The sequence below is a fragment of the Danio rerio genome, chromosome 24, assembly GCF_052040795.2.
Source record: "Danio rerio strain M-AB ecotype USA chromosome 24, GRCz13ab, whole genome shotgun sequence".
NCBI classification, from domain to species: Eukaryota; Metazoa; Chordata; class Actinopteri; order Cypriniformes; family Danionidae; genus Danio; species Danio rerio.
This window is the reverse complement of record NC_141044.1, coordinates 28,800,535-28,817,188: the sequence shown is the minus strand read 5'-3', so window position 1 is coordinate 28,817,188 and position 16,654 is coordinate 28,800,535. Positions and strand designations below refer to the sequence as shown.

Sequence of the window (16,654 nt, the reverse complement as noted above, 5' to 3'; positions counted from 1 at the left end):
GAAGAGGGCGACTAAATACAGATTAATTGTATTAAGATGTCGCTAACATTTAAGACCATGTGGAAAATAACAATAAGCTGTTTTATACTGTAAATTAGCTGCAGATTATTTGCAATAAAATAAACTTTTAGATACTGTTTTTGCACATCTGAAAAAGGCTAAAGGTTAACTACATATTTATTTTAATTTTAAAAAACATTTCCTTCTTGTTAAATGTATTTCCAATCCGATATGTGATGGAGAGAAAAATAAGGGTGAGTTCAGCAGACGATGGATTCGATCCGGGATCGAGTTGGAGGCCTCTGATCACGATGCGAGGCACTAATGCGCTGCGCCACTGACAGTGGCAGTTTCAACGCTCTTTAGTCATATTGTCTCTAGTAGTCAGACAGCAGATATGCCAAAGCGACATTCCGAAAATAACTTTTTTCCGCCTCAGAAAAAAACTTTTTTTTCGCCTCTCGCAGGGGCCCCAAATGCTCACGGGCCCCTGGGCCCGTGCCCATAATGCCCATTGGATAATCCGGCCCTGGGAGCAAACCATCACAAACAAAGGAGTAGGGGTGCAATTAGCAAATGTATACAACTGAACATATCATAATATGTAAACTGTACTTGAACACTAAAAATAAATATCAAATATAATTATATCAAATTATGACTCTTACACCAACCTTTTTGCAGTACAGGTAGTACCAAACCAATTCTACTCATAGGCGGTTGGTTATTATGGAAGGCGATGGAGGAAAAAAATCTGCAATCAAATTGTTTTAAGGTGGAAATTTTGAATATGCCATATGATGGCTGTTTTGGCTGCACTTTTTATTAAAAATGCAGCAATATGGAAATGTTAGCCAATATAAATAACTGATAACTAGGCACACACAGAATATGCACCCACAGAAATCTGCAGATTTCCGCAGGCTATTTAGCCTATTATTGAGTTTATTTATTTACTTGTGCAAATGTGTGTAAATATATATTTATTAAATTTTTTTTATTCATTTCCACAATATTATTATATGCAAATGTTTAAATACATATATTCAGTGGTGGAAAGAGAACTGAAAAATCATACTTAAATAAAAGAACCATTACTTGCCTAAAAAAGTATGCAAGTAGTAATGCTAAGTATCTGTTGTTAATATTATTCAAAGTAATATTTAAAAAGTAAAAAGTAGACCTTTCAAAAGTACTCAGGAGTAGTGAGTAGTGAGTATTAGGCTGTATAAAGCAGATGCATTTGCATGTCATTTGTGGATGTGTGTAAACGTTACATTCTGTAGTGCATTTAGTTATTGCCCAGCAGGCACCAAAAGTGACCAAAATTCAATGTCTAGCCAGCGTCTAAGGACAACGATACTTTGATGTCCAATAATGTCGGTAAATGATAATGATATTGGGTTGATTTTAGGTTGTGTTGCAAAGTGACCAAAATCCAACGTCGAGCCAACATCTTAAACCAGTGTCATATTGAATGTCATAATTAAACCAGTGTCATAATTAAATGTCAAACACTGACATTTAATCATCAGGTTTGGCAACCAAAATTCAACGTCTAATAGAAGTCATAGTGGAAACGTCCATTCAAGGTCAAGCTGTAATATCACTAGATGTTGATATTTGGTTGATTTTATGTTAGACGTTGGACATTGACGTCGGTCTGACGTTAAGCTCTGACGTCAAACCGATTTTCATTTCCAAACAAAATGCAACAGCCACACGACGTTGGGGTACAATGTCAATCTGATTTCATGTTTACGTTTCGTGCCTGCTGGGTGTTGAAGGCCATTTTGGTCATTATACAGTAAACATCAGTCTTCTTCTCATTAGTGAAATGCATCTAATCAGTCTCTCGGTCAATGCATGTGAGGATTTTGGATATCTTCTTGGACACTTTTAATGCTTTCAAACATTTTGCTGCAATTATACATTGCCCATGTCTTGAGGTAGTTCGGTATGATGCACTTTACCTTCTATGTGCAAATTGATTGGACAGAAAATGAGAAAAATGAGGTAGTGTCTGCAGGTTGAAGGAAAGTAATGGAATTAAAGTACCGATACTGCACTAAAAATGTACTCAAGGGAAAGTAAAAGTACATATTTTTAAAACTACTTAGTAAATTACAATTTCTGAGAAAAACTACTGACAGTAGTTTGAGTATTTGTAATTTGTCACTTTACACCACTGCATATATTTCTGTACAATACAATTTGTAAAGTAATACTTGATTTTATTTTATATTAGATACTTTGTTTACCCAACAAGTGTTTATTATTGTACTTGCATTGTCTTAAATCTTAAAAAAAAAAAAAAAAAAACTGTTAAAAAGTTTCATCACAGGTCATTTTTAGTTACTATACTCTCAAAAAATGTCCACATAAATCTGCAGATTGATTACAAAATTTGGCACAGAAATAGCAAAAAATGTCAGTAGATTCTGTCTGGCCCTGCCGATAACTCTTTGTTTTTGGATGCAAATAACCAATGTTAAGGCAACTAAGTACAAATCATCATTATATTATTTTCTTTTTTCCAAAAATCAAATTCAGTGGATTACTGATTTTTATCTAAAATGCTTAATTGCAGAAAACAAGAAACTGGAAAGATCTATTTAAAAAAATAAATCCCTTTTTTAGGTACGTCTGCTGTGCACAATGTGTCAAAACCCTCATGTCCAGGAGCACATATCTGAAATCTATCAACCAGCAGAAATAATTAGTAATCCCTAAAATCCCTAATTTTTTATGGATATTTATCATTTTTGGCATATGTACATGTGAGTATATCATTACAATATCCTTGATGAACAAACATCATACCCAATGTTTGTATAAATATATCGTAACATAATCTACCCTTGCTTCACTAATACAACCATATAGCAAATAGATTGGCTGATGTTCTTGCATTCATATCGTTAGACCGTGCAAGTGGACATGATCGAAATTTCATGTGTTTTGTTTAAAAACTTTTGGCCTCCATCACCTTCCAATGCTTTCAAAGGCTTCTGCGTGCTTATTTTGAAATGGCACCCTAAATCCTTGCAGTCTACACTAACATGATGTAATGCCGTTTTGTCTGTCGGGTAAAAGGTTGCTGCAGAGGTTGCCTCTGTGGTTTATTGAGATTGCATAGTGGTCTCAAAGGATGTGTACACGAGCACCATTCTGAAAGCAGAATGATAAATGAGACACCATATGGACTTGTGCCTGTACGAGAGCTCTATTTGGTGCGCCAGAGGTTTTTGTATCATTGATCACAGCTATGTCAGAGATGTTTAAGTCTCAGTCAGAATGTACTTAATGTACTAACTTAAGCTCGGTTCGGTTAGTTTAAACTCTGCAGGTTTGCAAATCATTTGATAGCAAATGACAAACTATAGGCATAATGTAAATAAGAGATGTATTGTTCAGTGTAGACATTTTTTGTATTATAAGAGAAGATTTACTTTTATTTTCTAGTCAGTGAGTTTGCACTATGGCTAAACTGTAGCGATAGCAGCATCATCGATTTCTGTACAGTATTTATTTATTTATTTACTCATTTATTTACTTATTTATTCAATCATTTATTTATGTCTGTACTTTCATTTTAATTGTCTTTTATTCCTATAGTTTTAATTTCTAAAATAAATTCTCATTCCACTTAACAAGTTTACAGTTTAACAAGTTTTTTAATGATTTATGAAGGGATTATAATGCTTTGTTTCATTATTTTGTCTTCATCTGCAAGTAGCAGGGTACTTATGCTGTGTTCATGTAACCCCGCCGGCTCTACGCCACCCAACCCGCTCCGAGCTGGTTTCGAACCGGCAACCTTCCGCATGGGAGTCGGATGCTCTAACAAGGAGGCTAAAGACCATGACCTCTAGCGTCTGTCGCTAGAGCACCTTTTAGAGGTCAGAGGACTGAGGTTTACCTGCACAGCACACACTAGCTGGCCTCCGTTACACTCACCCCCCTAAACCTCACTCCCATCTGGGTCACGGCACCAATGTAACCCCGCCGGCTCTACGCCACCCAACCCGCTCCGAGCTGGTTTTGAACCAGCAACCTTCCGCATGGGAGTCGGGTGCTCTAACAATGAGGCTAAAGACCATGACCTCTAGCGTCTGTCGCTAGAACACCTTTTAGAGGTCAGAGGAGTGAGGTTTACCTGCACAGCACACACTAGCTGGCCTCCGTTACATTCACAACAGACATGGAAGAAGCGTTAAGCGTGAGTGATTTACATATTAAGTCAATGCAAAGACGTGAATAGACATCATGCGGCGCGATACGAACGAATGAAGCAGTGCAAATGATGTGATTCACGCGAATGAATCGGTGCAAGTTGAGCATTCTGCACGATTTACACACTTAATCGCTCAATTTGGAAAATCTGAACTTCAGCAGACTATCAGGCCACGTAAACCAACCATGAGCTTTTTTTTGTAGGGGTGTGATTATGACGTAGCTCCTGTTTTTGGGGTTCCGAGGGGAAAATCCTCCTGCCGACAGCAGACAACAGTTCATCAAACTGGGCTCGGCTCAGTCTGAAGCACCGCTGAAAGCTTCCATCATTCAGGTGTAGTTTCTGGAGGCGTTGATGAACTCATAGAGTTGGGTGCACCTCTTAAAGGAACTAGTGCACTCAGACACGGCGCCAGACGAATTGACACAATTTTTTCAGCCTTTATAAAGCACATTAACACAGTTATTCTCTTAATAAAGTTCATGTTAGTTATTTTGCACCTATGGTAGAGTTACCGGGCAGACAGAAGCCCATGACGTGAATCCATGTCTATTGTGAAGTGAATTTGACGCGCGAATAAAGCAAGTAAACTCAAAATGTTCATGCGTCTATTTACGTGCAAATAGCTCTTTGCATCTGGTGTGAACACAGCATTACAGTTACTGTATATTTCTGGTGATTCGCATGTTTTTCCTTTGTAACCCCTGGCGGCATAGTTGCATACTGCTGTTACACCTAAAACATGTTCTTAATCCCTTAGTCCCTCCACGGCATCATGTGTGGCAGTAATGGTCAGATTGGTTGTAATGGTCATCCACTGTAGCTCATTTATAATGTAAATGAATGTTTAGAGTAATTTTTCATGCTGCTAAGTACATGACGAAAAGTTTCAGGAGTTGCAAGCATATTAAAAAGCAGGACTGATCTGGTACTGTAACAATATTTCACCATATTTGAAACATAAATATATGAGGTAATACAATTTTGACATGACCCCATACTATATTTATTGAACCTTAACCAACATTTGTGTTTTTGTGCCCTGACGTTTGTGGTGATGTTTTTCGGTTGCTTATAAACATATAGGTGGCTAACGTCTAATAACTCTTTAAAGAGTACAAACTGGCCTGCTAGAATAGTTAGCAACATTTATGTAGATGATTGTGTTTTTGAGAAAGAAATGTTCAAGCGTGGAATGTGACTAACTAGACAAAACATTTGTCCTGATGAATTTGGCTAAAAAAACAAAAACATTTTGTTAATAAAATGTGGATATCACAGATATGGATAATACCACCTATGATAAACATCAACATCAACCAGACAAATTCCAGTTAATATGGTCTCCCCTTTGGGGATTCATAAAAGAGTCTTTTTGATGTCTATATGGGACTATTTGTAATTTTCTTTCGTTGCTTATTTCTTATTGAAAAACGTATTTTTTTTATTAAAAACAATGTGAATATTTTTATATATAATTTGTTTTTGTGTTTTTTCATTCATTTTTTCTTTGTGTCTTTTAAGTTCTATACATTTTGTAACATTAGTATGGAATGGGACACTTTTAATGTTATTTGATACTATGGGCAACAACCAGTAATAATGTAAATAATAATAATAATAATAATAAAAAACAGGTCTGAATCTGAAATTGCATTTCCTGACATTATAACCATAGCAATGGATAGTACAAGATTAAAATAAATTAGCAAAATAGATCTGTACTTTAAGTGTGTAACTTGTTCTGTTAACTGTAATGTGTTTGTTTGTTTGTTTCAGTTTTGATATCATGACTATCAGCACTAACAGAAATCAGAAATGCTGTTTGTCAGTTGCCGTTGTGCTTCTTATGATGCTTTGAAATCATTGGCATTAACATCACTTACCTCAAACTGCAGGAAGCTGAAAGTGTCTGTGTTTCTGCCAGAGAGAGCAGATTAACCTCAATCGGCTTTAGTTGGAGGATTTGAGTTTGGTTCTAGACTCGAGACTTTTCCCCCAAACAGAACTGTGCATCTGTTTCATTTTCCATGCTCATTTCACTGTGATTGTTTGCACGTGTCTGTGCATACTACTGTGCAGTCTGTGTCACAACCCCTGTTCCCGGTCTTTCAACTCACTGGAGACACTAATCACACGTCTCCAAAGTCATTGTGTTTTCTGGAGATGTTGCAAATGTTTCCATAGACTCCCACTCATTATGTCAAAGCATCCTGACCTAGAGCTCCCAGTGCACTGTTTGGTGCAGACGGCACTGCTGAGGGACTGCGCTGCTGTCTCACTGCTCAGAGACCTATTAATCTCTATCTTTCGCCCCTGTGACTGTCTGCAGATATCAGTGTCTGGGTCACGTCCTGGAAAAGAGCTCCATTATTACATTTAGTGGTGCCCTCAGATGTTTTTACCATAGTTGAAGTAAACTTTGATCTTTAATTCAATGATCTCGTCTGCCCAGCAGCCAGTCGTTCCTAGGAGTCCCACCAGCAGCTCTGCCACTCCCACAAGCACCATCAGCACACCCTCGAAGCGTGATAGCTCCGCCCTGCAGGACCTGTATATTCCGCCTCCTCCATCTGAGCCATACACACCCAGGTAAACTCGTCCAGCATAGGTATTTTTTAATACCTATAACTTTAAGAAATGATCTTGTATTTTTTGAAAATATACATTTTTTATGTCAAAACATGTATGTATCATGTCAATATTCTGTCAGTATAATACAATAATATATCCTGAAAATAATAGGTCCGAAACACAATGCTTTGTTACTGTTTTTTGCGGCTAACCTCTCTGTTACATTGTAATTAATACTATTGTTTAAGATGGAATAGGTATTTAATAGGTGAATGTTACCTTTCTATCCTCCCTGCTGCAAGCGGAATTCATACTAATGTTAGGAGGTGAGCTGACTTCCAAGAATGCTAAAGAATTTAGCTTTTAGCATCATTTGCTAGTTCATCACTTGGAGCCATGAGAGTGCGGTTCACCTCACTGGCCTCCATCACACTCACCCCCCTTAAACCTCACTCCCATCTGAATTAAGTTACTTTTCACACTCCAAACTAAATTTGGATTAGCATGTGAACAAGTATGCTAAAGAGCTCAGTCTGTATCACTGTATGCTAGTTCACCTCTTGGAGGCAGGCAAGGTTTCTAGGTGTCTTTCATTACACTCCATCACTAAACCTCACTCCTATCCAGGTTACCCTTTTAGTTCTTCCTCCCCTTCTGTAAAAAAAAAAAAAAAAAAAAAGTGTGTTAAAGTTCATAGCCACTTGTGTCAGTTTCCATTATGTGCCTCAAGGCGTTAAGGTTTGCCTACACAGCTCTTACTAGCTGTCCCCCATTACACTCTGCCCTCTAAACCTCACTTCCATCTTTATTATAGCACCAGTATTACCTCACTGTTACTACTCATCCTGCTCTGTGCTGGATTTGAACAGGTGTGCCCACGAGGGCATTAAAGTTGCCATGAAATGAAAATGTACCTATCTTCTATGCATATAATAGTTCAACATGTCTGTTCACTTCATTATATTGTAAAAACCTTTCCTCCCCTTCGAAACTGTCTTCATTTCTTGATCACATGGAATTCCTTTAGGGCAGGCATACAGTATCAGTGAGTGTCTCATTTTCGCTCTGAATTTGTCCATTTGTGAATCTTCCTTCTTCTTCATTTTGTTAGCAACAGCTGCCTCTAAACAATCCAATCGGTCCCGAAAGAACAAAAGCATGCACCGCCCTATATATTTTTTTACATTTCACGACCGTTTTAAGTAGATACACATCACGATAGTGGAAAATGGCCAATCTTAACTTCTGTTTTATAGCGACTTTAACAACTGCTGCCTCTCTAGTCCATAGTACACCTATCAGGGCCAAGGAACTCATGTTTTTCTAAATGCTTTTTACTAAATAGTCTAGATTTATATTCACCCCGCTGAACTTCCCTGCCTGGCGAGTCATGGAACCAATGTAAACATTACAGGCTCATTGTGAAAATGTATCCCTGTATACATTTCTGGAGATTGAGAAGTAAGTAGCTAGAGCTCCGCATGGCTGCATTTTGTCTTAAAAACGAATGCTACGGGGCGGTATGACATGACATGACTGTTTCTTTTCATGCTACCAACTGACCGCTTACCTCTATGTTCCTGTTCCAGAGAGCAGGTAACAATAACCAAAGTTAAACTAGTAAACAACAGGGTGAGAACATGGTAAGATCTGAAAACGTTGTAAAACTCTCACCGCTTTAAAATGCTGTCAGTTGGGTTTAGGGAAAGGGGTATATTGGGGGATCGGTCAGTCTGTCAGTTAATCAGTTGACAGTGGCCTCTGGTGGATTTACCCAGGAATAGTATGTGCAAATGGCACTTGCAAGAGAAATTTGAGATCCTAAAAAGTGTACACAGTGGCCTCTGGTGGATTCGTGAAAACTGCAAAAAAACAAAAAAAACTTAGCTCTTGAGACGTATTTTGCGCTGTCCAGAAATCTATACAGGGGTACATATCAGTAAAGAGCCTGGGTTGAATGTAAACTCAAACGACTGAGCTGATTTAAATCTCCATTTGAACAAGAATGCATCTAGGGTCAGTTGGCAGTTTATCTCTTAAGACCAGGGAAGAGAAGTTAACCTGCACTGCTATTTCTAGATGGCTTACAATACACTCACCACCTTAAAACCTCACTTTCATCCGGGTCACGGCACCAGTTACCACTCTCCGAGCTGGATTTGAGCTGGTGCTTTAACAAGATCCTGTAGTCTATAACAAATACAACATCTTTGTTACCTCTCCAGATATTCCCAACCAGCTTCAAGCTGGTTTTGATAGAGCTATGTCTTTAAAGAAAAAATATAAACAAACTTAACGCACATACAATGGCTATATTAAGTCAATGACTGTGTTTTTTAGAGATGAAAAAGGCGGTATCCAAAGTGAGAGTGGGGTACCTGTCGCAAAAGGATCAGAATCACCAAACTCATTCCTGGATCAAGAATACAGGCGGCGATTTCCTCTAGTGGAAGAGGAGGCTGTCCTGTACTGCTACGAGTACGACCCCAGCCATGGACCCACAACATCCCGTCGGGACAGCACCCCCACTTATGGTACACAAGCACACACACACACACACACACACACAGAGAGAGAGAAACAAAAAGTTTTGTCACTAGGAGATGCTTAGATGCTACAATGGGGTTATACAATATTTTAGCATTGGAAATTTTCTGCACACCGTGAAATCATTTGCTATTTTCTGCTGGATTTTACAGCAGATGCCTGAAGGACTGAATATTGACCCAGCAACTAATCTCAGGAGCAGGCCAAACTTCTGTGAACATCTGCTGATAGTAGAATAGCACATAACGAACAGAAAACAATCTATACCCCAATTGCAGTGCATATATATCAGTTAATAAGAAATCTGCAAGCAAAAGTAATTTTACCAGTATAAATATTGTATGTTCTGTAATGGATCCTACATGTTTTACCACACTGCGCATGATTGTATGTTTTTTTTTTTTTTTGAGGTTTCTAAAGCAAGCATGTCTATAACTAGTTTCCTGCGTAGGGAGCTGGTTTCAGATTTTTCTGTAATTAAACTCTAGGGAGCTGGGCTGCACTTTGTTGTGAGTATGTGTGTGCGTTTGTTTGTGTAGCATTATATCCAAAACCTGAGAACTCGGCACTAGTCGTTAAATGCCAGCATGAGCCTCTGCAGTGGCACAGAACTGCTGACACACTCCATGCCCGCTGCTTCCCTAGAAAACGAGAGGACACATTAACTGTGACAGTTTGTGTTACACAAACACACACTCACACAGACTTACCTTGGCGTCTGTGGAGGAAATAGATTGTGAACTGTCATTTTACTTCCATCTATCCCCTATTTTCTATCCCCTGTCTTTCCACACACACACACACACACACACACACACAATGTGATGTTTGAATGTGCTTTCTTGTGCTTTTAGGTCGTCTGAGGCCCATCTCTATGCCTGTGGAGTATAACTGGGTTCCTGACTATGAAGACCCAGCTAGAGTGAAGAGAGACGGTCGGAGAGGTGAGTTGGCATCAGTTACAGTACATGCATCTGCTTCTTCTCTTGTTTATGTTCAGAATTCTCTTTTTTGCTATGCAAAATATATCTTGGAAATTGAAAAATGTTGAAATAAAAATGTTTTAGAAAAGGTCAAAACTATGTAATTTTATACTCTGTTAAAATAGTTGGGTTAAAAATACCACAACATATAACCTAACTATAGGTTATTATAGCACCTTCCCAACTATGGGTTATGTTAACCCAATGCATTGGGTTATATAATCTAACCCAATGCATTGGGTTATTTTGATTAAATGTTATTTTTTCCATTCTGGTATTACTATTGAAGTACTACTATTATTTTCGAATTATGGCTGTGTAAATTATAGAATGTCTCCTCTCGGCCCTAAAGGCGAGTATGACAGCCGAATATCCCAAATATGTGTATTATTTTATCCCCCTCCCTCAAAAAAAATCTGTAGAGATGAATACAGGAGGTTGAGAAAGTGTTTTATCAGCTATGAAGCATGCGTTTATATCATCAATAATTAAGAGTGCTGGTGAAACGAATAGAAAAAACACGACCTGAGAGGTCATTTGAAAAAAAAAATAGCAACATTATTACTTTAGAACTTTAAATTTTTCAACTCAAAAACAACATTACTTGCACATATTAATACAGCTGTTCTGTGTCAGTTAAATCAGCTGACTGTTGAAATTCAAAAATTTGAACCCAACTGGTTAAGTTATTATTAAACAACCTAATAAAAAATAACCCAACAAAGCACCAAATATGTTAAACTCAACCATTGGGTTAAAAAAATAACTTAATGTTTTTTAGAGTGTAGTTAACGTTTCCCAGCATGAACTTTACTTTTCTTATTCAGTTTGGTCTTTTTGTTATTTTATAGTCTTGGAAACCTGCACCTAAAATATAAAGAATATATATATTGATAATACTATGTATAATGTACACTACCTGACAAAAGTCTTGTCGTCAATGCCAGTTGTAAGAGCAACAAATAATAACTTGACTTCTAGTTGATCATTAAGAAAAGTGGCAGAAGGTAGATTTTTCTCGATGAATCATCCAGTTGAACTGCATCCCATTCATCACAAATACTGCAGAAGACCTATTGGAACATGTATGGAACCAAGATTCTCATAGAAATCAGTCAAGCTTGGTGAAGGAAAAATCATGGTTCAAATCATTATGAGAGATCTGCAGAGGGGATGGCAACATCAGTAGCCTGAGGTATCAAGACATTTGTGCTGCCTATTACATTACAAACCACAGGAGAGGATAAATTCTTCAACAGGATAGCGCTACTTATACTTCAGCTTCTACAGCAAAGCTCCTGAAAGCAAAGAAGATCAAGGTGCTCCAGGATTGGCCAGCCCAGTCACCAGAAATTAACATTATTAAGCATGTCTGGGGTAAAATGAAAGAGGCATTAAAGATAAATCCAAAGAATCCTGATGAACTCTGGGAGTCCTGCAAGAACGCTTTCTATGCTATTACAGATTACTTTATTAATAAGTTATTTGAGTCATTGCAGAGATGTATGGATGCAGTCCTCCAAGCTCATGGGAGTCACACACAATAATAATTCCACTGCACCAGGACTTTATATTCTATACTGTACATTATTTCTGTTAAGTGGCAACACTTTTATCTAAGCAAAGTCAGACCTTACTGACCTAATTAAATAATTCAAGGCATGATCAATGTATTTTTTTGGTAAAATAAGCATAATCTAGAGACCTTTGCCTTTTATATAAGAAACTTCTGATACCAATTGATCAACTAGAAGTCAAGTATTTCCAAAACTTGGATAGGCGACAAGACTATTGTCAGGTAGTGCATTATTCTATAGTCTATAAGTGTGTTAACTTACTAACTGCCAAAAGTTTGTCTTTGTGTATTTTGCCATAATTACCTAATTGATTCTCCAGTCAAATTTAAGACTACAAATATTTCATTTAATCTCTTAATTAATACAATGTCATACAAACAGTATTATACATATTGAGGATTTGGAAAATGTTAGATTAAAAGTAGTCTTTGATGTGCATGTCACATTACAGCCATTTGCTGAAATTTTGATAATGGCATCCTTTGTTTCATTTTACCCACCAGGGTTTGATTTAATCATGAAAAGTTGGCTGTGATATTAAAGCATTATCAAAACAGCAAAAGTGCTGTTGTACTACAACATTGTGGTATTGCTTTTATGCAGCAATTCAATGAACAAGAAGTTAATGCAGAATAATTGACGTTTCAAGCACAAATACGGTCAGCTATTTTGTTCATTTATACTCCTCCAACTTTATCATTATGCTTTATGGTCTAGGTGACATCAGCAGAGAAATAGAGGGGACTGCTATTATTATTTTTTTTTTTTTTTTTTTGCAAGATTATGGAATTTCTTTCACACACACACATTTATTCATTGGAAAAATTCTCCATTGAAATACCTGGTTTATTAAAGAAATGATGAACATAACTGTACTGCATAAGGTGTAATTATTTCTACTATGCAAAATTCAAATAGCGATCAGTTTGACATAGATTGTTTTTATTAACCAGCACTAGTGGAGCATCTCTAAATAGTATTAATTTTACAAAATGTGTCTTTTTTTTATTTATCCTGGATATTTGTTTAATCATCACTTCCAAAATGCCTTTTTTCCATCTTTCTTCTCATCTTTGTTGTTATTCACCCTGGTTTCCCCCATTGTTTCCCTCTGTTTCTTTGTTATTGCATTCTCATGGCTCTTATTCAGAAGTGATGTTTAGCTGAGCTCTTTTCCATGGATCTAATTCTCCTCGCTGCACGGTGGCTCTGAACTGCGCTGGGCATAGCTGATTACTTCCTGTGACCGCACTGCATGCAATGCCAGGATAACAGTAGCAGCCTCTGAGCACCAACACAGAGCCAGTGTGCGCTAGGGCAGCGATCGTCTCAGTTGGCTTCTGCTTTACAAATACTGTCCAGAACTCTGACAGAAATAGCTGGACTAGGCAGATAATATCACTGGCTAGTTTTAATTAAACCTTTTCAAAAATTAAAATGCATATTTTATGTTATTTAAAGCTTCTTAAAGGGATAGTTCATCCAAAAAGAAAGGGATACTTTGAAGATATTTTGAAAAAGATGGAAACCTGTAACCAATGACTTCTATAATGTTTGTATTTGCTACTATAGAAGTCAATGGTAACAGGTTTTCAGCTTTTTTCTAAATATCTTTCATGTTCAGCAAAAGAAAGAGCACCATAAAAGTTGAGGGAGAGTAAATAGAGAAGGAAGTCACTATTAAAATAATAAATAAATAGTCTTGGAAGTCACCTGTAATTGATTTATAAATCCAAAGGTAATATATATTATTCATTCATTCATTCATTTTCTTGTCGGCTTAGTCCCTTTATTAGTCCAGGGTCACCACAGCGGAATGAACCGCCAACTTATCCAGCAAGTTTTTATGCAGCGGATGCCCTTCCAGCCGCAACCCATCTCTTGGAATCATCCACACACGTTCACACACACACTCATACACTACGGACAATTTAGCCTACCCAATTCACCTGTACCAGAGGAAACCCACGCGAAGGCAGGGAGAACATGCAAACTCCACACAGAAATGCCAACTGAGCCAAGGTTCGAACCAGTGACCCCGCGACCTTCTTGCTGTGAGGCAAAAGCACTACCTACTTCCCCACTGACTCGCCATATATTTTATATTATGTAATGTAATGTAATGTGTATTTATATAGTGCATTTATTGTGTATGGCCATACACCCAAAGCTCTTCACAATCATGAGGGGGTCTCTCCACACCACCACAAGTTTGCAGCATCTACTTGGATGATGCGATGGCAGCCACAGGACAATGGCGCCAGTGCGCTCACCACACACCAGCTAATGGTGGAGTGGAAGCTCATGGGAGTCAGTTTCTCTACCAAAGAGGCTAAAGACCATGGCTTCTAACATCTGTCGTAAGAGGTCAGAGGAGTGAGATTTACCTGCAAAGCATTTCACTAGCTGGCTCCTGCTACACTCCCCCTCCCTAAACCTCACTCCCATCCCAGACTAGCCCCCAAGTGTAACCCACCAGTTCTTTTGCACGCAACCCTCTCTGAGTTGGGATCAAACTAGCAACTTTTCGTATGGGAGTCGGTTGCTCTACCAAGAAGGCCATGGTCTACAACATAGAGCATTAGAGCACCTTTAGAGGTCAGAGGAGGGAGGTTAACCTGCAATAGGACCAGTAAGTTACACTTGGGGGCTCATCCAGGATAGAAGTGCTCTGCAGGTAAACTTCACCCCTCTGACTTCTAAAGATGCTCTAGCAACAGATGCTAGAGGCCATGGTCTTCAGCCTTCTTGGTAGAGCAACCGTCTCCCATGTGGAGAGTCGCCGGTTCGATCCCAGCTAAGAGCGGTTTGGGTGGTATAGGACCGGTTGGGGGTTACATTGATGCTGTAACTCAGATGGGAGTGAGGTTTAAGGGGTTGGGTGTAACAGAGGCCAGCTAGCGAAGTGCTATGCAGGTAAACCTCACTCTGACCATGGCCTCAAGAGCAACTTTAGAGGCCATCCCGGACGAGCCCCCACCGGTCCTACTGCACCTATTGACCTGGGATTGAACCGGCGATTTTTTTATTAATTTTTTTTTGCATGGGAGTTGGTTTCTCTACCAAAGAGGCTAAAGACCATGGCCTCTAGCGTCACTAGAGTACCTTTAGAGGTCAGAGGTGTGAGGTTAATCTGCATAGCACTTCGCTAGCTGGACTCTATACAATATTTTAAAAAAGGTATGTAATAAATGTATAAAACAAATTACAGCCACAGCCATATCACCCTGCTGCCCAAGACCAGTTACTCACTGAATCTAACAGTACCTGGATGGGTGACCACATGGGAAAACTAGCTTGCTGTTGGAAGTGGTGTAAGTGAGGCCAGCAGGGGGTGCTCAACCTGTGGTCTGTGTGAGTCCAAAAGCCCCAGTAAATGTGAAGAGTACACCATACTGTCAGTGACCGCCGTCTTAAGGATGAGACGTTAAACTGAGATCCTGATTCTGTGGTCTTAAAAAAAATCCCATGTCACTTCTTGTAAAGAGTAGGGGTTTAACCCTTGGCCAAATTCCCTCCATTGGCCCTTACCCATTATGGCCTCCCAATGATCTCCATCCACCGAATTGGCTGAATCACTGTTTCTCTACTCCTGCTATAGCTGGTGTGTGGTATGAATAGACCCCCATCATGATTTTGAAGCACTTTGGATGTATGGCCATACACAATAAATGTGCTAAATAAATACACACATTACATTACAAATCGCTCCCCCGATATTCAAATGGCTTTGGTTGACATTAAGCAAATTAATTACTAAATCATTTTAGACATGGATATTTGAAACTTTTTATAACTTTTAAAAATTATTTTGAGTTTAGGGTTCAGTTTGGTTGGTTATCATACTAAAGTCAAGCTTCGTCACATTCCATCATGCAGCATCTTTTATTTTGACTCTCTCATCTCATCTCACTTCTTTCCCACGCTTGCGTGTTTGTTTTCTTTCAGTGGTCTCCTCAAGGACCTGTTGTTGCCCAAACCCCTCACTCCTCTTCCCCTTTGTGGCATTTGTGTGTCTTTATATGTGTGTGTTTTGAGCGAGGAGGAGGATGATCACCTGGCTGTGTCTCCTGGCTGCTATTTGATCCCGTTAAGCGGCTCTGTCTATCCGCATTGTGTGGAGATTAGCGCCTTGATAGCTCTCTTATTTCCACGCTTTCTCCGGTTCCCTCTTTTCCCTAAAACTCCAGGGAGAAAATGCCAGTGTTGAGGCTGCCAGATGGTGTTTAGCTGAGAGTAAGAAAGATGGTTAAAGAAGAAAGAAGCACTCGACGGAAATTGCGAGAGGGGTGTAGGAAGAAGAGTACGATAGAAAGCTAGACTGCAGAGAGGGTCAGGAAGGATAAAGATGTATTAAGGTCACCCACAGCTATGAAATCTGGGTGATTTGTCATTCTAGGTAACAGGGAACATCTTTAACTGTCAGTATGGGTGTCCTAACTGAAGTGTTAACTTGCAAAATTCGGCATTCAGTTTTAGGGCTTACTTTTTTAAGAAACAAACAAACATGAGAATAAATAAATAACAATCTGTGTTTTTAATCATATCATATATTATTTGGACTTTAATAATATGTGAGCCTGGTGCACAAAATCAGTTTTATATTACACAAGGGTCATATTTATAGATTATTCATTTCATGCCAAAGTTCATTCGAATATAAAGTACAGATCATGTACCGTGAAGATATTTTTACACTGTAAAAATGCCTATTATTTAACAGATTCTATATTTCA

General features: G+C 38.5%; 1 protein-coding gene across 33 annotated transcripts in view; it reads left to right on the top strand.

Annotated features, from left to right (window-relative positions):
* cnksr2a (connector enhancer of kinase suppressor of Ras 2a) overlaps positions 1 to 16,654 on the top strand; it is a 185,898-nt gene that overhangs the window by 114,402 nt on the left and 54,842 nt on the right. For 17 of the 33 annotated variants that reach the window (XR_015525043.1, XR_015525044.1, XR_015525046.1 and 14 more), the window contains 3 exons: positions 6,696 to 6,829; positions 9,152 to 9,345; positions 10,213 to 10,302. Coding sequence is in view for 28 of the 33 variants with exons in the window: in XM_087309662.1 (XP_087165788.1) it covers positions 6,696 to 6,829; positions 9,152 to 9,345; positions 10,213 to 10,302 (418 nt within the window). In the remaining 5 variants the exon portion in view is untranslated. Of the gene's footprint in view, positions 1 to 6,692; positions 6,830 to 7,001; positions 7,138 to 9,151; positions 9,346 to 10,212; positions 10,303 to 16,654 lie in introns of those variants that run through there. The other 16 variants (XR_015525045.1, XR_015525042.1, XM_087309660.1 and 13 more) reach the window with 2 other exon arrangements.